This window comes from Chelonia mydas, chromosome 3 (genome assembly GCF_015237465.2).
Source record: "Chelonia mydas isolate rCheMyd1 chromosome 3, rCheMyd1.pri.v2, whole genome shotgun sequence".
In the NCBI taxonomy this organism is placed as follows: domain Eukaryota; kingdom Metazoa; phylum Chordata; order Testudines; family Cheloniidae; genus Chelonia; species Chelonia mydas.
The window spans coordinates 122,850,024-122,873,468 of record NC_057851.1 but is presented as its reverse complement, the minus strand read 5'-3'; the positions used below and the strand labels follow the sequence as shown (position 1 = coordinate 122,873,468).

Here is a 23,445-nt window from a genome sequence, read left to right as displayed (position 1 = left end):
GCTGAGCTGTTAGTTCTTTGGAACGAATGTGACTGAGGCCAGATTGTCTCTCATTATTGGGCCAAATCCTGATCCTGTTGGAGTCCATTGCAGTATTGCTATTTGCTTCAACAAGTTCTGAATTTACCAATAGCTCTGTCAGGACCAAACTCGTGGCCTACTTTTGGTTAAAAACCACAATGAGTAATGAGCTAACATATTAGCTTGGTCCTTGGGGGAAATGTGAACTTGGGGCTACTAGCAGTCAGTCTAATAACTGCAGGATATGTTTTGAACATTAGTCCTGTGTCCTAATTGCCATGTGTTTTGTAGGGCAGCAAAATGAAAATAAAAGCAAGAGAGAGAACTATCTCAATGCGCCAGTTTAAAATAAATGAAGTGCTGCATATGGACAAGAAGTGTGTAGGGTACTGTGAGGAGAAGAGACTTATGGGATGGATATATTTTAAGGGCTCCTTTCAGTGGACATTGAAAAAAGGCTGTCCCAATAAATAATTTACCAGGGCAGAAAAATATCAAGGAAAGTGTTTCATTTGCAGCTCACGATCTGAAAATGAGATTTCTGTGCCATTTGAAGAAAGTTTATTACAATGAGTTGTCCTGAATTCCATAGCATGGTTCCCTTTATTAATAGAAACTGCATTGCTTGATTCCACATGCATTGCCCTAGAAATTTTCCCTAAGATAGCTTTAAAGCTAGAGACAAGAGATTCAGAGTTCTTAATATAGAACCGTAGAATTTTGCAGGTTCTAGTTGTTCAGTTTTCCCATCCATATTTTTGCTCTTTGGGTATTCCTCCCTCTTGGTGACTCATTTTATCTTAAGGAAAACAAAGAAATTACAGTCTTTATAAGGGTTTGATTCAAAGCCACCGTCCACCCACCCCTCTTTCCACTGGGCTTTGAGTCAGGACCTTGGAGTATGAGATCAAAATGCAGTGATTCACTAACATTCTCCATCTAAGCAGAAAGATAAAATGTCAGCCACCACTTCAACAGGCAACCTAGATGACCTTAAGGCCAGGTTTCAGAGTAGCAGCCATCTTAGTCTGTATTCGCAAAAAGAAAAGGAGTACTTGTGGCACCTTAGAGACTAACCAAATTTTTTGAGCATAAGCTTTCGTGAGCTACATTCCACTGAATGCCTCCGATGAAGTGAGCTGTAGCTCACGAAAGCTTTTGCTCAAATAAATTGGTTAGTCTCTAAGGTGCCACTAGTACTCCTTTTCTTTTTAGATGATCTTAATGGTCCCTTAAAAAACCAAAAATCTCTCTCTAAAGGACAGTATATGGAAAACAGAATGAAACATCCTTTCAGTTATCTACCAGTAGACACCTACATCACATTAGGATTCAAAGTCTTCTGGGGTCCCCTATGCCTACTCAGTGGTACATTGGCTTGGCTATTCCCATTGGTAGATCTTAACCTCTGGGTTTTTATCTCCATTAGCTCAGAATTCCTCTCTATTTAGGACATGGCCTGGGATGACTATATAAAAACAGGCTCTTCCCAATGTTTCATTGTACAATATTAACTGATGACCAAGAGAGGATTGCAGTGTCTTTGTGTAACTTTAAACGGATGAGTACAAATGATGGAACCTTCCTGGTTCACTGACCTTATTTTATTCAATAGTGTTTGAAGAAATCTTGCAGTAGACTCTGAAACACTGTATATCTAATATGAAATTTCCAGTTTATAACAGTAATTCTGTTTTCTCCTTCTCTCTCCTAAACATACAGCTGCAATTACAAACCTTGCCTGTATAATAGCACTATTGCTGTGGAAACCTCACCCAAACCAACTTGCTGTATTCTTCATATTCTCTGCTCTTTGGGGCCTAGCTGATGCCATTTGGCAGACACAAACCAATGGTAAGTCCCAGCGACAGCTAACTGACCCTCACTGAGATATAGTATTCTGTATGTTTTTTATTTATATGCAGTCTGTTTTACTCTACATGGGCATAAAACATGGTGATGGGTTTAAGATGGGCTTCAGGAAATATGCTTACTCTCCTTTCAGTCAGAAAAATGAGAACAAATGCTCAGGAAGGAGAAACTAATTTAAATGCTTATTAGCCTGGCTTTAGCCAAGGTGGAGGGAGGGGACATCCTTGAATAAGGTAATGGATGATCAAAATAAATCTTTGAAATGCTCACAAAATTCCAGAAGGAAAGTCAAAATTTGGAGGTAATTAAGTTAATAAGCAGGTTGTAATATAGAGCTATCATTGTAGACATGGCCTGCATATATACTGACATCTGAGATAAACAGTTGATGCAAATGTTCTCAAAACTCTAAATATTAATATATTTCGATACCTCACTCTGCTGAGAATAAAGGAGGTTCTTCTTTTTACAGACGGGGGCACACACAACCTAAAGATTAAAAACAGGAAAAATCAAGAAAGAGTCATGCACTCTGGTGGCCTGCGGGACTGCCTTTGAACACGTAAAGTCTAACAACCACCAATCTTAGCCTTGCTAACTGAATATCCCAACCTGTGCTGGCAAGATTTTCCATAGCCTGCCACAAGCAAGTCACAGTTTAAGTGCTGTAACGAGGCACACCCACCTCTGACGAGCACCCCCTTGGCTGAGTGCATTGCCAGTGCCTGCACACTCTCTCTCTCAGGGCTAGTCTACACTGCAGCAGCGCTTTAACATGGCTTGTGTAACTTGGCTTGTGTAGTCGAGAGCTCTCCCAGCGCTCTACAAAACCCACCTCCACAAGGGGCATAGCTACTGGTGCTGGGAGCCTGGCTCCCAGCGCTGGGGCACTGTCTACACTGGCACTTTACAGCGCTGAAACTTGCTGCGCTCGGGGGGGGGTGTGTGTTTTCACACCCCTGAGCAAGAAAGTTGCAGCGCTGTAAAGTGCCCGTGTAGACAAGCCCTTAGTTTGTCCCTGCTCCAGGATAGTGCCCCAGGGCTCCCTCCCTGGTGACAATGTCTTCGCCCTCTTCTTGGGCCTTCTGGCTGCAGCTGTCCAGCTGGGCCACTATAGGTCAGTTGCCTCTCTAGGGTGCCTCAATATCCAGGCCGCTTCCCCCCAGTGGCTAATGGAGGGGACCTGAGCCCACCCACTACTCCAGGTTGCAGCCCAGAGACCCTGTAGATAACAGCCCGTCCGCTGTATCCCTTTATCTATGTCGCAGGGCTTTTCTAATTCCTCTGGGCCACTTCCCCGCAGCCCCCACCATCTTCACCCTTACCTCAGGGCCTTGTCCTAATGGAGTCCGAGCAACCAGCTCAGAGCTCCTTCTTGCGCTCCCTGGCTTCTGTCCACACTGCCCTGTCCAGGGTTCTGTAGGTCAGTCAGTCCATCTGCCAGCCAGCCAGCCACACTCCTACAGCTCCAGCAAGCAACTGAACTTCCTCTTGCCCTGCAGCTCTTCTTATACCAGGCAGCTAGCCCTGATTGGTGGTGTCCCACACAGCTGCTATAGGCAGCGTGGAGGACCCTCTCCACTGCCCTTTTCTGGGGTGGAATGTGACAGGGCCTTAGAGGGTCTGGTATACCCCATCACAAGTGCTCTCCTATCTTATCATGTGTTTCTTTTCTCTCCATTTCTTAATTTTTTTCAATTGCAAGTATAATTCAGATCTGGCTATTAACATAGTGTTACAGGTGCTGGCTGACCCTCCCGAAGGTGAGATGGGAGTATGACATGGCTGGCCTACCAGGTTCTATGTCAGATTGTGTAGCTGGGCCTCCCTTCCCCTGAGTGCTTCAGCTTCCCTCTGGTTGGTTGGGTAGTTTGGATGAGTTGACCCTCTGGCTAAATAAATGCTCTACCCTTTCACGGTTCCAAATAGGCCAAAGGAAACAAAACACAGTTCCTTTGCCCTGCTCAGGCCATAATCCTCTTCCCAAGATCCACAGTCTTCCCCTTAGATACAGGGGAGTGAAAGGTGGGGCTTCCTCTCACCCACTCTGGAACATCCCCCCCTGGGGAGCCCTAAATGAGAGCAGGTGCACACAGCAGGCTACACACCCACACCTCTTCTCTCATGCCAGGCCACATCCTTCTCCTGCATCCAACACAAGCCTAAATCACCACCTCTCATATCCAGGTTCACACCTGCTGAGTTAAGGTTGATATCAATAGTTATTTGCCCTCCCTGGTTTAAACAGTTCATTCATCTCCTGCCTTGAACAATATACTGATCCATGGGGGTCCTGCCTCTTCAGCTCGCCTTTCCCAGGCTTCTTCCCCAGCTTTCTTAACCATGCAGCAGGTCTTGTTTCATCCCCAGGCTCTCCTTTTACTGAGGAACAGGTTCTGTCTTTTATCCTGCTTCCCTCTTTCCCAGCAAGCCTCGCACGCCGCGACTTGCTCCTTCTGGATAGCACATCCTTCAGAATGCCTGGCCCTAAAGAGGCCATGGCCCAAAAACAGGAGGCTTGGGCTGCATCTCCCTTAAAAGTGGCTGCACGTCCTTACAGCAGAGAGAAAGAAAAAAACAGGAGGGAAGTGCCCACGGTCATAGGAGGAGTTTGAGGAGGGTTGGCAGTTCCTAACCACAGAGTAGTCACTGACAACGGATGGTGCTTCATATTGGTGTAGAATAAGCGACTGTGGCTAATGAGCCTTGTGGTGCAGCGGCATGGTTCCCCACTGTTATGTACTGTCCCCTAGTACAGGTGCCACCTTCTTTCTTAAGTTCCTGGAAGGTCATCAACCAAGTCCACATTTAGTGTTTGACCAGGAAGCACAATAAGTGTTCTTTATGCATGTACAAACCCCCTATATCTTTTCTTATTATTATCTTTAGCTATGCTGCAGGACAAAATAATATCACAACAGGACAATAATTTGCATCTTCACATGGTCACATGGCATCACTGATGATAACATTACCCCTTCATGGAGAGATGCAATGTTATTACATCATAATGCTGCATTACACCATGGGATCTCCAGTATTATATGAATCTGTTCAGGAGTCCTATATTGGCCTGATTCTCCTCTCACCTACATCAGTTTTGCACAGGTGTAACACCACTGCCTTCACCAGAATTACTCCTGATTTACAGCAGTCTGAGTCGAGATTCATGCCTTTTACAATAATAGTTTAAAGGACAAATCTTGCATTTCTTACTCTGGCAAACCCCCATTGAAGTCCATTGGGATCTTAAAGGCTGAGTAAAAACTGAGTAAGACTACCAGGTTGTGCTGCACAATTAGGGCTTATGAGATCATCAGAGATTTACTTTGACCTTGTATGGAGATGTACTCTAATACGGATCAAGGGTTCCCCCTACAGGATATTAATTAGAACGGAATGAATCCTTTCACCTATATCCTTATATATATTTTTTAATATTTCTGAGTGGCTGGGTGGTTGTGTGTGTCCCTAGTTATTTTGAATGGAATCTGTTCCATTTTAGAGTATGCAGCACCCTCTCTTATCTAAACTGAACACAGTCCCTTCCTGCTAATAATTGCAGTTCTTCAACAACAATTGTGTAGCACAGGACAACCAAGTAGAGGGTAGCAAAATAAAATTCTTTCCAGCCTCGCCTGCCTCTTTAGAAACGATGTGAATCAGTCTGGAACGCTGACAGCACTGGAGCTCACACTATGTTCAGCAGCCCCAGTTTGTGCCCATTCCTAGTTGTAAACAGGGGGAAAGGAGGTAAGAGAACTACTGGAAAAATGAGGTCGGGGCTTGTGCTGCTAAAAGCAAGGGGCTGTTCCTGCCCAATGGAATCAGGCATCGCACCAAGGAAGCACAGCGCTGCTGGGGCACCTCAGATCTGACCTGCCAATTTGTGCCAAACTGTGTGCAACAGTTTTATGCTATGGACAACCATTTGTTAGGGCCTGGGATGAGACACCAGACTCAGGTTCCTGTGTGACCTATGCCCAGCTCTTAGCACATGTTCAACCGAGAAGTTAGAGTTACAGGTCCAGATTTACAAAGGGACATAGTCCCAGACCCTCAGACCTATTCAGGTAGCTCACATCCATTAATCTCTCACAGTAAGGTGCCTAATTACCTTTAAGGATCTGGCCTTAGGCATCACCATGCTGAGTGTTGCAACACTTAACTTTTAGGTGCCTAGAAAATCACTGGAATCCACAAATTCTGGGTTAGGCATTGTCATGGTTCCTTCCCCACTCTGAACTCTAGGGTACAGATGTGGGGACCTGCATGAAAAACCCCCTAAGCTTATTTTTACCAGCTTTGGTTAAAACTTCCCCAAGGTACAAACCATTTTATCTTTTGTCCTTGGACTTTATTGCTGCCACCACCAAGCGTCTAACAAATATATAACAGGGAAAGAGCCTGCTTGGAAACATCTTTCCCCTCAAAATCCTCCCAAACCCTACATCCCCTTTCCTGGGGAAGGCTTGATAAAAATCCTCACCAATTTGCATAGGTGAACACAGACCCAAACCCTTGGATCTTAAGAACAATGAAAAAGCAATCAGGTTCTTAAAAGAAGAGTTTTAATTAAAGAAAAAGTAAAAGAATCACCTCTGTAAAATCAGGATGGTAAATACCTTACAGGGTAATCAGATTCAAAACATAGAGAATCCCTCTAGGCAAAACCATAAATTACAAAAAGACACAAAAACAGGACTATCCATTCCATTCAGCACAACTTATTTTATCAGCCATTTAAACAAAACAGAATCTAACGCATATCTAACTAGATTGCTTATTGACTTTTTACAGAAGTTCTGACCTGCATTCCTGCTCTGGTCCCGGCAAAAGCATCACACAGACAGAGAGAACCCTTTGTTTCCCCCCCTCCAGCTTTGAAAGTATCTTGTCTCCTCATTGGTCATTTTGGTCAGGTGCCAGCAAGGTTATCTTAGCTTTTTAACCCTTTACAGGTGAAAGGGTTTTTCCTCTGGCCAGGAGGGATTTAAAGGTGTTTACCCTTCCCTTTATATTTATGACAGGCATCTAGGCTCCCTATACAATGAATAGGAGAGATAGGCACCTGAGAATGGGATCCACAAAAGCTAGCATGCTAGGAGGGGCCTACACTAGCCAATGGAAGATGCCAATGAGAGGACTGTGTCTTAAATCCTGCCCCTCTGATGGAGTTAGGCACCTAGCTCTGCTTGCAACAAAACCCACAACCCCCTCCTGAACAAACAAGAAAAAACCCTCCTAAAATCCAAACTTTTTACACTCAGAAATACTATTATATTAGCAAATATTGTTTATACTAATTCTCACTTCCTTAATCCAAGAATCTGATAATTTTCACCCCTTTTCAGAATTAATTACAAAGCATTGTAGCAAGGTCCCTTGTTACTAAAACATCATGACTTTTACAAAATGTAGTTCAGGGCATTTACTTGTATCCTGTGAAGGACTATCAGATCATTAATACTAACCTACACTGATCCAGGTTACTGAACTATACATTTGGTGATGCACTAGCCTTGATTTCTTACCACCCGTGTTCGCTTACTCACTAATTTGTAAAATCCAGTAAGTGTCCCCTTGCAATTGGCATGAATTAGCAAGGTTCTACTGCCCAGATGATGAGATGATCCCCTTTGGGAGGTTAAACATCTCTCACAGCTCACCCTGACTTTTTGAGAGCAACTTCAGCAGGAAGAGATTTTTGTGACTCTAACACAAGCCAGAAATGCAAATTTACACTGAATGTTCTAACACCCACCAAGACAAAACTGCCCTCTTTGTTGTATGAGACTCTATGGGCTGGGCTCAGCCCACCTCATTGATCTTACACTGAAACACTATAGGCCATATAAGTACCTAGATCAAGCTTCTCATTCTACTCCTCATCCTACCTCCTCACTGCATCTAGCACTGTCCTCCTCTCCCTTCTTATGTTCTGATCACTTTATGTAAGAGCCTTCTGCTTCATGGCTCTTGGTGTCTAGAATAAGCTTCCTGCCACCTCATTTCAAACTTCAACAGAAAACATCCTTTCTTCCTTGCCTATAGCTGTCTCCCCTGACCGCCCACTAGGATATATTCACCAAGTTACCTGTATTATTTAACTTCTTATAACACTATGGGATACAGTTTGCATGACAGAGAAGACTAAATTACAAGCTTGTATCTTCCTGTGATTTGACCACAGGGAAAGAAATATAGCTCATGTTGTAGGAAATATAGAATGTGTTCAGACTTACCATCACAAAGATCATCTCTCTTTCTTTGCAGCACTCTATGGAGTTTTATTTGAGAAACACAAAGAGGCAGCCTTCGCTAATTATCGACTCTGGGAGTCATTGGGATTTGTCATCGCCTTTGGATACAGCACCTTCTTTCATGTTTACGTCAAACTGTACATCGTAATGGCTGTGCTGGTGGTGGCCATAGCGACGTATGGGACAGTTGAATACCTGGAAGCAAAGGACTTGCCTGGAAAACCTACCACTGTGAAGGAGGAAATAACAGGATCTGTAGTCCAGCAAACACGTCTTTAAACCCAACAGGATCAGAGCGGTAGAAACAGAATTCTGGGCAGCTCAGCACAACTGATTTCTTTAAGGGAGATTCAAAGTGTTCAATCAGATTTTAGAAGAATATAAAGGAACTGTTTTCCTGGTCAGTCTAATATAAAGAAATAGGAATAAATCTCCTTTCATACCTCTGTTTTTTAAAAGGTTATCTGACTTTGTCATTTCACTCAAACTCTTACTAATAATGAAAAATTATTTTTTTAAAAATTGTATTGGATTTTTTTTTCACAAATAACATTTTATTAAACATGATAAAATACCTTTTTATTAGATAGGATACAAAAGGTTCTGATCCAGTGGTGCAAAATGAATGAGCTACACCTTTCAGTTCCCACTGACATCAATGGGCATAGAGCGTGCTCAACGTTTTTCAGGGGTCACTCATTCGAGTGGACCCCTATTTATAACTACCTCATCATAACAACATCGACTCCCATGAACGCAAACCTAAATTATTGCAGTTCCTTCCCACCTAGTTTTGATGCACGGCTGCTCCATTGCTTGTAGCTTGTGCAGAATGCAGCACTGTGTGCCTAAGAGTATCTGTGATCATACTATTCTCATCCTCTATTTGAGTTTTTTTTTTTTACACTTGCTGTCTGTAACCACAGAGAACTTGTAGTTGGCCTGGTTAGTCTTTAAAACCTTAATGGTGTAGGCCCTGGCTCTACAATATTTAAGAATTCTATCTGAGCTGTCTTCATGTGTATTTGCACTCCGCAATATCTACTCCATTATGTCTTAGGACAGCAGACAATTGTGTCTGTGCCAGTGTGGTCCTTGCATCCTGGTACTCATGCCTTCATCCCTTCTTAGGGGCTAAGATTCGCGATGTGACAGAGTCTGCCGAGACTCATCAAGCCCTCGGATCGCTACCCCTTCCTGCTTCTCCACGTGGGCACCAATGATACTGCCAAGAATGACCTTGAGCGGATCACTGCGGACTACGTGGCTCTGGGAAGAAGGATAAAGGAGTTTGAGGCGCAAGTGGTGTTCTCGTCCATCCTTCCCGTGGAAGGAAAAGGCCGGGGTAGGGACCGTCGAATCGTGGAAGTCAACGAATGGCTACGCAGGTGGTGTCGGAGAGAAGGCTTTGGATTCTTTGACCATGGGATGGTGTTCCATGAAGGAGGAGTGCTAGGCAGAGACGGGCTCCACCTAACGAAGAGAGGGAAGAGCATCTTTGCGAGCAGGCTGGCTAACCTAGTGAGGAGGGCTTTAAACTAGGTTCACCGGGGGAAGGAGACCAAAGCCCTGAGGTAAGTGGGAAAGCAGGATACCGGGAGGAAGCACAGGCAGGAACGTCTGTGGGGGGAGGGCTCCTACCTCATACTGAGAATGAGGGGCGATCAGCAGGTTATCTCAAGTGCCTATATACAAATGCACAAAGCCTTGGAAACAAGCAGGGAGAACTGGAGGTCCTGGTGATGTCAAGGAATTATGATGTGATTGGAATAACAGAGACTTGGTGGGATAACTCACATGACTGGAGTACTGTCATGGATGGTTATAAACTGTTCAGGAAGGACAGGCAGGGCAGAAAAGGTGGGGGAGTAGCACTGTATGTAAGGGAGCAGTATGACAGCTCAGAGCTCCGGTATGAAACTGCAGAAAAACCTGAGTGTGTCTGAATTAAGTTTAGAAGTGTGAGCAACAAGAGTGATGTAGTGGTGGGAGTCTGCTATCGACCACCGGACCAGGGGGATGAGGTGGATGAGGCTTTCTTCCGGCAACTCGCAGAAGCTACTAGATCGCACGCCCTGGTTCTCATGGGTGACTTTAATTTTCCTGGTATCTGCTGGGAGAGCAATACAGCGGTGCATAGACAATCCAGGAAGTTTTTGGAAAATGTAGGGGACAATTTCCTGGTGCAAGTGCTAGAGGAGCCAACTAGGGGGGGAGCTTTTCTTGACCTGCTGCTCACAAACCAGGAAGAATTAGTGGAGGAAGCAAAAGTGGATGGGAATCTGGGAGGCAGTGACCATGAGTTGGTTGAGTTCAGGATCCTGACACAGGGAAGAAAGGTAAGCAGCAGAATACGGACCCTGGACTTCAGGAAAGCAGACTTCGACTCCCTCAGGGAACTGATGGGTAGGATCCCCTGGGGGAATAATATGAAGGGGAAAGGAGTCCAGGAGAGCTGGCTGTATTTCAAGGAATCCCTATTGAGGTTACAGGGACAAACCATCCCAATGTGTCAAAAGAATAGTAAATATGGCAGGCGACCAGCTTGGCTTAACGTTGAAATCCTTGCGGATCTTAAACATAAAAAAGAAGCTTACAAGAAGTGGAAGATTGGACAAATGACCAGGGAAGAGTATAAAAATATTGCTCGGGCATGTAGGAATGAAATCAGGAGGGCCAAATCACACCTGGAGCTGCAGCTAGCAAGAGATGTTAAGAATAATAAGAAGGGTTTCTTCAGGTATGTTGGCAACAAGAAGAAAGCCAAGGATAGTGTGGACCCCTTACTGAATGAAGGAGGCAACCTAGTGACAGAGGATGTGGAAAAAGCTAATGTACTCAATGCTTTTTTTGCCTCTGTTTTCACGAACAAGGTCAGCTCCCAGACTGCTGCGCTGGGCATCACAGCCTGGGGAGTAGGTGGCCAGCCCTCTGTGGAGAAAGAGGTGGTTAGGGACTATTTAGAAAAGCTGGACATGCACAAGTCCATGGGGCCGGACATGCTGCATCCGAGAGTGCTAAAGGAATTGGCGGCTGTGATTGCAGAGCCATTGGCCATTATCTTTGAAAACTCGTGGCGAACGGGGGAAGTCCCGGATGACTGGAAAAAGGCTAATGTAGTGCCAATCTTTAAAAAAGGGAAGAAGGAGGATCCTGGGAACTACAGGCCAGTCAGCCTCACCTCAGTCCCTGGAAAAATCATGGAGCAGGTCCTCAAGGAATAAATCCTGAAGCACTTACATGAGAGGAAAGTGATCAGGAACAGTCAGCATGGATTCACCAAGGGAAGGTCATGCCTGACTAATCTAATCGCCTTCTATGATGAGATTACTGGTTCTGTGGATGAAGGGAAAGCAGTGGATGTATTGTTTCTTGACTTTAGCAAAGCTTTTGACACGGTCTCCCACAGTATTCTTGTCAGCAAGTTAAAGAAGTATGGGCTGGATGAATGCACTATAAGGTGGGTAGAAAGTTGGCTAGATTGTCGGGCTCAACGGGTAGTGATCAATGGCTCCATGTCTAGTTGGCAGCCAGTATCAAGTGGAGTGCCCCAAGGGTCGGTCCCAGGGCCGGTTTTGTTCAATATCTTCATAAATGATCTGGAGGATGGTGTGGATTGCACTCTCAGCAAATTTGCGGATGATACTAAACTAGGAGGAATGGTAGATACGCTGGAGGGCAGGGATAGGATACAGAGGGACCTAGACAAATTGGAGGATTGGGCCAAAAGAAATCTGATGAGGTTCAACAAGGATAAGTGCAGGGTCCTGCACTTAGGACGGAAGAACCTAATGCACAGCTACAGACTAGGGACCGAATGGCTAGGCAGCAGTTCTGCGGAAAAGGACCTAGGGGTGACAGTGGACGAGAAGCTGAATATGAATCAACAGTGTGCCCTAGTTGCCAAGAAGGCCAATGGCATTTTGGGATGTATAAGTAGGGGCATAGCCAGCAGATCAAGGAACGTGATCGTTCCCCTCTATTCGACATTGGTGAGGCCTCATCTGGAGTACTGTGTCCAGTTTTGGACCCTGCACTACAAGAAGGATGTGGATAAATTGGAGAGAGTCCAGCGAAGGGCAACAAAAATGATTAGGGTCTGGAACACATGACTTATGAGGAGAGGCTGAGGGAACTGGGATTGTTTAGTCTGCAGAAGAGAAGAATGAGGGGGGATTTGATAGCTGCTTTCAACTACCTGAGAGGTGGTTCCAAAGAGGATGGTTCTAGACTATTCTCAGTGGTAGAAGAGGACAGGACAAGGAGTAATGGTCTCAAGTTGCAGTGGGGGAGGTTTAGGTTGGATATTAGGAAAAACTTTTTCACTAGGAGGGTGGTGAAACACTGGAATGCGTTACCTAGGGAGGTGGTAGAATCTCCTTCCTTAGAAGTTTTTAAGGTCAGGCTTGACAAAGCCCTGGCTGGGATGATTTAATTGGGGATTGGTCCTGCTTTGAGCAGGGGGTTGGGCTAGATGACCTCCTGAGGTCCCTTCCAACCCTGATATTCTATGATTCTATTGTTCCTTTCTTCACCTCCTCCCTTGCCACTTTAAAACAACCCCCACTCAAAATGTCGGTCATCAACATTTCTAAAAAAATCATAACCACAGTCACCTTGTCCCTCCTTCTAAGTACCATGCAGGGTTTCCCCAACCCCATTTCATTTTTGTTTGGAATTTTATTACATTGTTGGGATTATTTTGTGCTATCATTAAATTATTGAACAGTGTCCCCAGCACCTTGGCAGATGGGTACTGTCCAAAATCAATGATTATTATTAGTAGTGTAACAGCAGAAATAATCCTTTTTGTAAAGCAAACAAAATGTAAGAGAAGAAAAATTGAAGACTCTGACTGCCAATCATCAGGATTAGCACCACACCTGGAAACAAATGACATTGTAAGATAAACTGTGTAATACCATGAAATCTAACGTTTGAGACTAATAGGTTCAATTATTAACTGCACCATGAGAGTGAGGCATTAATGAAATAAAAACAAATGTGGATGTAACAAGAAGATAGAAAGAAATAATCAGATTAATGTGGGAACCGCCCCCCCCGAAGTATTCCTTTGTACAATTTTTTTCTCACACCACTTTCCTTCCTCAAATAGTATTTTCTAGTACCAGGATTCCTGTCCAGACTTCACCCATGTTCTGTCTAGCGTTCCATATTATACCTTTATTTACCTTCTAGTTTATAATTAAGTATAATTCATTATGTCTATCAAAAAAACAACAAACAAACAAACAAAAACAGGCGAGCTCCTTTACAGCTCTGCCTCCCTGATGGCTCTGTCCATTCTGAAAAAAGGCTTGTAATTAATCACTTTGTTCGTTATATTTGTGACTAAACTATTATAGCAGTGGAATCCCCAGGAATGTTCACCATACATTCAGTGATTACAGATGGACTTTCAATAACATCTAGTTTACCTCCTGACTCCTTTACCGTTCTGTTGCATATTCTTAACATGTGTTGCTTCCCCAGAATGCAGAATCTTTATTTCATCTTCAACTTGCCCTTTATGTATCAAACACACTCACTGCAAATACACAGGTGCTAACACACTACCCCATTTTGCATGCACAGAGCTTGCATGCTGTCTCAGTGTCCTTCAGCCCAGTGTCCATTTGTGTGCATGCAACTTTGCATCTGTTGATACAGCAGGTTTTTTCTATCACCAGACTATCGAAATACTTTCAGTTACCTCCTCTCCTTCCTTCCAAAACTATCTGGATATTTTTCATGCTGTGGACATGTCAAGCAATGACACCACAATGGCCTGCCACAGACAACATAGATTCCAACTGAAGTTACAATGAATGAAGCAGGCAGTAAGCAACTGGATGGTGCTGGTATCTGGGAATCTCAGCACAGGTGAGGCAGAGTCAGAACTGGAAGGATGGTCTTGTGGGTCAGGCACTGGACTGGAGATTTGTGTTTAGTTAGTGGCTGTGTCACAGACTTCCAGTGTGACATAGGCAAGTCACATAATATCTCGGTGCCTCAGCTCCACCTCTGTAAAATGGGGATAATTACACCTCTCCCTCACAGGGGTATTGCGAGAATAAGTTCAGATAGTATGGCAATGGGAGCCATAAACATACCCAGCTTGACAGTTAATTTGAGAAGCCTTAGTCAGGGCAGAGTGAGGTGAAGCATACGATAGCCTCATATGCGAATAACACGGCTGAGCTGTCTGGCAGAGGCCACTGTCAGACTTGATCTATGCAGCCTGAACTTTTCAATTAGGCCATAGATGAGCAAACCCCATAAGTGAGTTAGAATTGTGGTGATTTAATATAAAGTTAATAAACCGAGCCTGTGCTGTAGCACGACTCAAGACATCAAAATATTGGTAGGGGGCTGAGCCAGGGAGGCCTCTGTGCTCCAGCGGGAAAACAAAGTGACGGTTGGTGTCACTGTGGCGTGAAGCTTCTGGCCTTCCAGAGGAACATTCCACAAGCCTTGCTTTGGTTGACCGGGTAGTAAGCAGGCGAATCACGTTTGGATGGAATGAACTGAACCAGAGGCAGGACTCACTTGGAATCACCATCCCCTCTCAACTCACGCTTGGCTGATGGCCAATCTATTATAATGCCACCAGCAACAACTGCGTTCACCCCAGTAGGCTTCTATCACTGACTCCACCTGTATGAGGTTAATGAGGGCCCATTCTGGTCGCATGCTGAGCAACCCCAATATGTACAAGCTGCAGGCTTGAAGGTACTGGAAAGATAACCACTAGTCACCTGGACAGCAAACCGTCTATAAGCAGACTGCCACTAAATGCTGTGCATGATAAATGTTTATACCAGACAAATATTATGCAGGCTCACAGCTTTGCAAGGTGGTGAGCACCCCCTGCAAGCTGCTGAGTGCCTCCTGACAGATGTTGAGTTCCCAGGCCAAGGAGACACTGAAATGGGGAGCGAGGGAGCAGAACTGAATTAGTTGGAGGAGGGAAGCAGAGAATAGATGATGGGGACAAGGGAAGTTACCAGTTTTTCTCCCTCTGGGACCTGGTCTCACACTTTGTGATCCTGTTTTCCCAGTTCAGCGCAGCTGAGATAGAAGTTTGATATGGAGTTGGGGGCAGAGATGAGAGCCCTGGCCCAAGCAGCAGCAGTCACCGGGGGCTGGGGGTGCGGAGGGAGGAGAGGAGGCAGAAGGTGGGGCATCCTACTTTACCAGCTGACTTTCTAAATTAAACTGAATACCATTAATATTAATCATTGTCTACATATGTCCAGTGACTGCAGTGAGAGTCCTACACATAAAAACCAAAGCCCATCACAGCGCCGCATGAAACCACAGAGGAGAATGAATTAAAAGCAACATAAGCTAAAGTTTGATATTACTAAGCCAAGGCTTTCATGGACTCCTGTGGGAGTTTTGCCTGAGCAAGGCTGGCTGGCTTTAGCTTATGGAGATTAAAGAAGAGAAAGAGGAACTTATGGGCTGGTGACAGAAGTTGAAAGGACTCAATAAACCACTTTGCTTACTTCCATGATGGTGTCACTCTTTGCCTTTGTGTACAGGATTGCTACTTTGTGTTGCTAGGCAACAATACTTCAACCCTCTTGGCCTGCCCTTGGAGACATCCAGGCAAGAAAAACCAATCAGACAGCTGTAGCTGCTGAATCAGGCAGCCTGCAAATCCCACTTTGGCGTTTGCAAGCATAAAGAAGGGGTTTCCTTCTGTTCGTATTTGAAAATTCAAGTGTATGTTGATGTTTTCTGATTCTCTACCTAGAGCCTGGAGTGTCCCGGCCAGCATGCATTGTTGATTAGGACAATTACCATACAGAGAATGCACCTGTCCAGAAGTGTAGATGTACCAGCGGGAGACGTATGTGCACATTTTGAATTGGTGAGTACAGTCGTGTGTGTGTTAAGCACTTTCTAGTCCTTGGCCTTTCTTGTGAAAGAAGGAATTTATGCTGGGGGTGGGGGAAATCCTGTGAAAAGGATTTCATTCCCAGCTGATGATGGAGCTGGGACACACAACACACAACAGGGGTTGAGAGCATAAGGGTTGGAAGCCTTCTTTGTTTTCATACCAGATTCATAGAGATGTCATGATTCATAAGATGCTGAATTCAACTGCATTTCAACTGGCAGAGTCAGAAAAGGGAGGGTTTTTTGGTAAGTCTCTCTCTACTATCGTCCTTATGCCAATACATAAATATTTAGTATGCACCTGTCCAATACATCTTTTGTCCATTGTACAATGGCTTTTACAATATTAATTCCAACATAATGCAGCTATTGCTAGATTTGATGCCACAAAAACTCTTTTGTTCAAAGAAAATCAGTTATCTGAGCTAGCTTGGATGCATCCTTAGAAGATATGCTTTAGTCAAACACAAGTTGTTGGGACCAATATGGGGTAACAGGGTCAAATTTGATAGCCTCTGATATACAGGATGTCAGACTACTAGATGATCTGATGGTCCCTTATGGTCTTGAAATTGATTAGCCAGGAAAGCTGGGTGAATAATGGATTTTTTGATTCAGTGGCAATTTCAAAAAGTTTAAAAAATTCATTTTGGGTCTCGCCAAAATAAAAAAAATAATAAAAAAATTGGACAAATTGAGAAGTAAAAAGAAAAAAAATTGTTTGGGTCAAATGAAACATTTCATTTGGACCAAACCAAAATATGCTATTTCAATTTTGACCATTTTAAAATGTTTTAGAATTTTAAAAATAACATTAAAGAACTTTTTGAAACAAAACCATTTCCAATTGAAACGTTCAATTTCAAAAATGAAATTTTAAAGCTGGACACCTGCGCAGCGGTGGCCATTGCAATATCATCAGCATCCAGTTATTCGTTACTGCCGCACAAGTACTTTTATTTAAAATACAAGGGAATACATTAGCCTCTCAGAGACCACTGTGTGAGAGCTGTGGGCAGCTGTTAACTTTGAATGGAAACTACTACAAGTGCACTGTGCAACAATGATTGCAAGTAGATGGAGCTTAAAATTATGATGTTTTCATAACTTGCAAAAGAAAATGGGGCAACTCAGGCAAATTCATCTGAATGAAAGGACATTTGTATAGTGATTCACACAGCCATAGGAAAAAAAAGTAGTCAAATTTGTGTTCACGCATTTAGGTGATCACTCGATGATAGTTCTCCTCCAATCTTTTTATTGTTTTTGCGCTCCATATACACTAGGTACTGAGTTTCCAAGGTATTTGGTGTTGATATTTATGTCTAGGCTTGCAAAGCACTTGTCTTTCCAGTCAACTTCCCTCTGAGTGTAAATGGCAAGAAAGGTTTTCCATTGACACAACCTGACATGAGCAAGCCACTGTCAACAGCTTTATTGTTTAGGTAGTGTTAGCAGCCAGTAATGAGTAATTTACAATGTGTTAGTTAAGACTCCATTGTGGCAGCATTTACTGTACTCAGTAGTCATATAATACAGTGCCTTTCAATGAAGGGTTGCTAGTTGCACTACTGATCAGTGCATCACACACACACGCAACTTACTGCAACATTTAAACTATGACTCAGAGATGTCAAGCTTGGTCAGTTTAGTTAAATGTTATTTGGAATTTAGTATTCCTTGTCAGGGGAGCTGAGTCAGAGCCTAGAAAATTTGCAGCACAAATGTTTCTTTCCGGGGCTTTTAAAATGGATGATTAATAGGTATCTACCAAGGCGATTTTATAAGAGAAAATGGAACTTTAGGGAAGAAGATGGAGGCAAAGACAATAACTAACATGTACTTACATGACTGGAGGCTGCCATGGCAATGTGTGTTCTGCCTCAGCAGTGTCCACCACACTCCTGGGACCTTAAAGAGAATAGAAAATAGTCACTGGTGGGCTGCTTTTCCATATACCCAAGTAAATCTACTTACATCACTAGATTCCCCTCAATCCCATCTCCCAAGAGTGGTACATCCCCTGAGGACTCTGCCTTATGTGTGGGAGAGAGATGGGGAGGAGGAATTGCTGAGTTACCTGAAGGGGCTCAGAGGGGTGTCCTCAATCCAAACCTGGACCTGGCTGACTTCCATCTCTGGCTCAAACACAAGAGAGAAGGAAGTTATAAGTTCAGCTGCAAAACAACAGAAAAAATATTCGTTTATTTATTAACTACTTTGTTTTACTATAAATAGTATTGAGTAATGGATTAGAAATCATGAAATGAAGAAATTCAGCCCTAGTTCATGGGTGCTCAATAGTCTCTGCTCCTGCTGGACAGTGATTCTCCTTGTCCTCTTTCAACAGGGATCACACTATTCTTCACCTTCCCGCCACTTCCCCCAAGTCCCTCCCGCGTGTACACAGCCATTTCCCTCTATGCAGGGTCCAGCCCTTGGGCCCTCCCATGACGCACCTGTCTGACTCAAAGCAGTGAAGTGCTGCTTCGCTGCTTCCCAGGGCCACTTCCTATGATGTCTGTCTCTTGTTAGGCCCTTCTCCTCAGCCTCTTGCCATCAATCCTCTGCTGAAACCCTCCTGGGTTTTGTTCCCAGTTCCCTGTCAGGGGCACCACCTCCAGCCTCGGTTCATATGCCTGGTCACTGGAGAGCACCTCTGCTGTCCCCAGATCTCTCCCAGCCACTGCCCTGCCTGTCAGCTTTCTCCCTTGTCTGAACAGCACAATCTGCCTTTTAACCTGGCTCCTTCTTCCCAGCAGGCCTGGCTCCAGTCCCACGGTTTCGGGGGCACGTCAAACCTAGATGGGAACTGGTCCGGAGTTCTTCCTAAAGTCCTAACTTGTCCTGTGCACATGGCTCATGACTCATGCATCCCTGCAGATAGCACCAGACCATTCATACCTGTTTCAAGTGGCAACAACGAAATTCTCTAAGGTAGACAAGGGTTAAAGCTCACAAAAGAAAGATACTTAGTGTGCTGAGCTGACAGTGCCAGTTGACAACAGCACAAGGCTCAGGGAACCAATACATATACATCAGGCAAGAATGTCACTGAATGCTGGAGTAGGGTGGGAAATGATTTTCCCATCCTGCAAGAATTTTTTGAGGTTTTGAAATTTTTTCCCATCCTAAATCAGGACAAAAAGTCAAAATCTTGAATATGTTGGTCGACTGAAAAATCTGAAAAAAATTACAAAATCAGGTCAATTGAAACATTTCATTTCAACTGTGCCTTTTCTTTTCAATTGAAAAAGATAGAACTTTTCAACAATTTAGATTTTTTTGTTCAAAAATATTTCAAAAAAGGAAATTTGTGATGCCAACCATTTTCGGTGAAAAGTTTCAGTTTTGACAAATTGCCATGTCCCCATAAATATTCTGTCACAGGAAAGGAGGGGTGAGGGAATGCGGTGAGGTATACACACATCCTAGGTTTCTATGGAGATTTAGAATGTAGGGCATTTACATTCTGGGGATTGTTTCAAAAGAGTTAAAACCTCAGGAGGAGAGATTCTCAACGTCAAAAAAATATACCAAGATGTCAGTCTGAAAACAGGTTGAGCAGAGGATTGACCGCTGTATCGCGGATGTGCATGTCTTGGGCAACGTCAGACTTGTGCAGATACTAAGGCTTTGTCTACACTGGCAAGTGAACGACAAAACTTTTGTCATTCAGAGGTGTTAAAAAACCCCACACACCGAAAGAGAAAAGTTTTGTCGAAGAAAAGCGCCGGTGTGAACAGTACTTTGTTGGCAGGAGTGCTTTCCTGCCGACAGAGCTACCGCCGCTCTTTGGGGGTGGAAGTTTTTTGTCGGTAGGAGAGAGCTCTCCTGCCAACAAACAGCGGCTACGCGGAGCACCTTTTAGTGGCACAGCTGTAGCGGCCTGGCTGTGTCACTAAAAGCGGCATAGCGTAGACAAAGCCTAAGAGTTGTGATTAGGAAAATTCCTTTCTTCTTTTATTTTCTAATGTTGTTACATTCCAAGGGTAAAATTTAATGTCCGTCCCTGGAGACCCCATCCTGGGGGATTTCAGAGTGCGGAGTGGTAAAATAGGCAAGTTCATGCTGTTCTTAAGGGCATGGATTTCTATGGCAGAGATGCTGCCTTGTGGAACTATTCTCCCCCTAACTGCAGTCTTGTCCCCTTTCTAGACATAGAGGAACTTCTGCAGCAGGTTTTGGGGAAGGGCAGAGCACTGACACAGAAGCAGCAATACCCCCCCTAAAGCAGATATCCACTGGGATTTTGTGTCCTCCACAGACAGCAGGGGCAACAGAGCCTTCAAGTTGTACCCCATTTCTTTAGATTTAGAATTAATTGGTATGTGTGGGTGTGGTGGGAGAGTGGGGAGTCTTATTTAAAAGTTAATAATTCTGTGTTAAAGCTGCTACTTTCCCCAGGAAACTAGAAGAATTAAAATGCATTTCCAACTCAAAGGAGCTGACATGCACCATCTGCAGTACATATGCTGAAATGGTGCATCATTTAGAGATTACATTAATTCCTATTGGAGATTATTTACAAACCCCAGGGAGTATTAACTCCTCTGCCGGAGGGAAATGGAGAGAAGGAACAGTGTATGGAGCTCTTCAGGAAGGAGGAAAAGTTTCACTGGTAACAGCAAAGTATTAGGTAGACCAGCCAGGTGATACCAGGACTTTAGGCTGAGATCCAAAGCCCACTGAAGCCAGTGGAGTCTTTCCAGTGACTTCACTCGGCTTTGGATCAGGTCCTAAGATCTTGTCTACAGTGGGGTTTTTCTCAGACAAGGGTTAGATAACATGGTGGTAAAATGTCTGATCCTCGTCTAAATGGCAACTGTTGGGAATTATAGGTCATAAATTACTAGTGTAGACAAGGTCTAATAGGAGAAGTTATTATCATTGGACTGAACAAAGGCATTGTAAAATAATAGATATCTGTGCATTACAAAAGCATCAGTCTACTACACCAGCCCAATACCGCTAAGATTGGCCAAGTTAAATTAAAAAGCAAAGCAAAAGAAAATATATGGACATTCAATTTTATAGAGACACCCATGTGTCATGCTGCCTTAAAGTTTTCTGAAACTAAGATCATTGTACATGAGGCTCATACAATTGCTCCTTCAGCAGTAAATAAATCTTTGGACTCCATTTTTCAATTGCAATGCAATTCAACTGCATTTGTCAATTTGCTCATTCATGGTAGAAAGAACCATGGGAAAGAGAGGAGGCTTTGGGTGTGCCAAGATATATATGATGCATTTCAGCTCAATTCATGACAGTCATTTATTTATTTATTTACCTCCTGATCATTCTTTTTCAGAAAATAAGGCCCACACAATGGCATATGACCATGATGCAGAAGACATCCTGAAGCCTCTGGTCTTCCGTCTCCATGAGAGCGTTCCTGAAGCAGTCCGTGAGGTCTTACTGGAACGTGGTTGGAGTGAATTTGATGAACAAGAGCAAGATGAAGCAGACTGGAATCTGTACTGGCAGAACTCCCCTTTCCGTATGACTGACCACCGTAGCATTAAACCATGGCAGAGGCTCAATCACTATCCAGAAACAGTCAGGATCACAAGGAAAGACTATCTGGCAAGGCATCTGAAACGCATGAAGGGAATTTATGGACCATCTCTTTACGAGTTTAGTCCAATGGCATTCATCATGCCTAACGACTATGTCAAGTTTATAGCAGAATACACTAAGGAGAGACAGTCACAGGGCAGAAAGGCAAGCTATTGGATTTGCAAGCCTGTGGGTCTATCTCGTGGAAGGGGCATTCTCATTTTCCAGGACATTAAAAACTTTGTATATGATTGCATGGTCATTGTGCAGAAGTACATTAGTAACCCTTTGCTTATTTCTGGGTACAAATGGGATCTCCGCCTCTATGTCTGTGTCACCAGTTTTTGCCCCCTTACCATTTACACTTATGAAGAAGGGCTAGTGAGGTTTGCCACTGAAAAGTTTGACCTTGGTTCTCTGGACAACGTCTATGCCCATCTGACAAACACCAGCATCAATAAATTTGGCGCCTCATACAAAAAAAATAAAGAAGGGATCGGCCGTGGCTGCAAATGGACATTCAGCAAATTCCGTTCTTACCTACGCAGCCATGAGGTGGACGACCTGCTTCTGTGGCGGAGAATACACAACATTGTAATGCTGACCCTGCTCGCTATAACCCCTTCTGTTCCACTGACGTCCAATTGCTTTGAGCTCTTTGGGTTCGACATTCTGATCGATGACACATTCAAACCATGGCTTTTAGAAGTAAACTACAGCCCAGCCTTGCGCCTAGACTGTTCCATCGACAGAACAGTGAAAAAAAGACTTCTCCATGACATCATTGAATTGCTAAATTATAAGCAAACTGACACCTTGAGAGAAAACAAAGGGGCTGGCACTAAAGCTTCCTATGCTGGTAGAACACACATCCCCTTGACAACACAGGGTGAAAATGCAACAGATGATGTTCCCGATTTCCTTGCTTCTAGGCAAGAAAGTGAATGCACTGCCACTTCTGCAGTGCAGTCTCTCTTGGAGGTTACAGGAGGTACGTTTAAGAAGGAGGCCATAGGGATGGAGAAAATGGCCAGAACACATCCAAGGAAAACACTAACCTCACAGCTCCGGGAAAGGATGAACAGGCCGAAAACATCTTCGCAATCAAAGGCGGTGTCTAAAAGCAACCAGCTGTCAGGAGCTAGACACCCTGCACATGCATCTGTCCAGGTCACCCATTGGTTGCCTACCACTGAGTTATGTAACTACAAATTAACTATTCCTCCATATTTTCTCTCCACTAAAGACAAAAGGCCCTTCCCTCGAGTAGGTGATTTTGTCCTTATATTTCCTTTCAACGATGCTGCGCTTGAAGCCTCCAGAAATGGAATAGATGTAAAAAGCATCATACAAGAAATACACAAGTTAATGAACAAACAGTTGCCCCCAGGACAGCAGAAAGTAAAGAAGAGAAAAGATTATTTAACTTTTAGATAACTCAGTAGATGTTAGGAAATAAGCTGCCACACAATGAAAGAGGAAGACAATAACCAGATATGAATGGTGCTGGGCTATTGACCCATCTTAGCTGGTGGTTTAGTTTGAAGATGGTGGGTATGTGCTGAAGTCATCTCAGAAATAGGGATCTTGCAAAACCACACACAATTTGAAAATGTCTCTTGTAATTTAACAATGACCCTGGGAAATTATTTTTTTAAATAAAAGACTGAATTGCATAATTAATTTATACAGTATTCTTCTGCCTCTGAAATAGTCTCAAAATGAAAATATAAAATTGCATATTCTTTCAAAAGCTTTAACAATGTCAATCTTTGCTTTTGTTTATGAGTCATTTATTAATTCCTACCCTTCATTGTCA

The 23,445-nt window shown here is 43.7% G+C and overlaps 2 protein-coding genes across 13 annotated transcripts in view; both read left to right on the top strand.

Moving 5' to 3' along the window:
- UNC93A (unc-93 homolog A) overlaps positions 1-19,001 on the top strand; it is a 42,803-nt gene extending 23,802 nt beyond the window's left edge. For 4 of the 5 annotated variants that reach the window (XM_007071077.4, XM_037895157.2, XM_027833271.3 and 1 more), the window contains 2 exons: positions 1,744-1,875; positions 8,170-8,678. In XM_007071077.4, coding sequence (XP_007071139.2) covers positions 1,744-1,875; positions 8,170-8,435 — 398 coding nt within the window. In that variant the 3' untranslated portion in view covers positions 8,436-8,678. Of the gene's footprint in view, positions 1-1,743; positions 1,876-8,169; positions 8,679-15,918; positions 16,036-16,228; positions 16,311-18,826 lie in introns of those variants that run through there. The other variant, XR_005224772.2, reaches the window with a different exon arrangement.
- Positions 1,745-23,309, top strand: TTLL2 (tubulin tyrosine ligase like 2). Of its 8 annotated transcripts, none has more exons than XM_037895152.2 (4): positions 1,745-1,875; positions 15,919-16,035; positions 16,229-16,310; positions 21,379-23,309. In XM_037895152.2, the coding sequence occupies exons 1-4, from the start codon at positions 1,849-1,851 to the stop codon at positions 23,061-23,063; spliced, it is 1,911 nt and encodes a 636-aa protein (XP_037751080.1). In that variant the 5' UTR covers positions 1,745-1,848; the 3' UTR covers positions 23,064-23,309. The 8 variants fall into 8 exon arrangements, with proteins under 8 accessions (XP_037751080.1, XP_043399146.1, XP_037751081.1 ...); XM_037895153.1 differs by lacking the exon at positions 1,745-1,875 and adding an exon at positions 8,421-8,556; XM_037895154.1 differs by lacking the exon at positions 1,745-1,875 and adding an exon at positions 9,674-9,730.
- The last annotated feature ends 136 nt before the right edge of the window (positions 23,310-23,445 follow it).

Bases quoted from the DNA above. Each gene is read 5' to 3' on its own strand.
- TTLL2 (XM_037895151.1), top strand. From the start codon at position 12,926: ATGATTATTATTAGTAGTGTAACAGCAGAAATAATCCTTTTTGTAAAG. The intron at 13,058-15,918 runs GTAAGATAAACT...TTCTCTACCTAG, and splicing joins ACCTGGAAACAAATGACATT to AGCCTGGAGTGTCCCGGCCA. The intron at 16,311-21,378 runs GTAAGTCTCTCT...ATTCTTTTTCAG, and splicing joins AGAAAAGGGAGGGTTTTTTG to AAAATAAGGCCCACACAATG.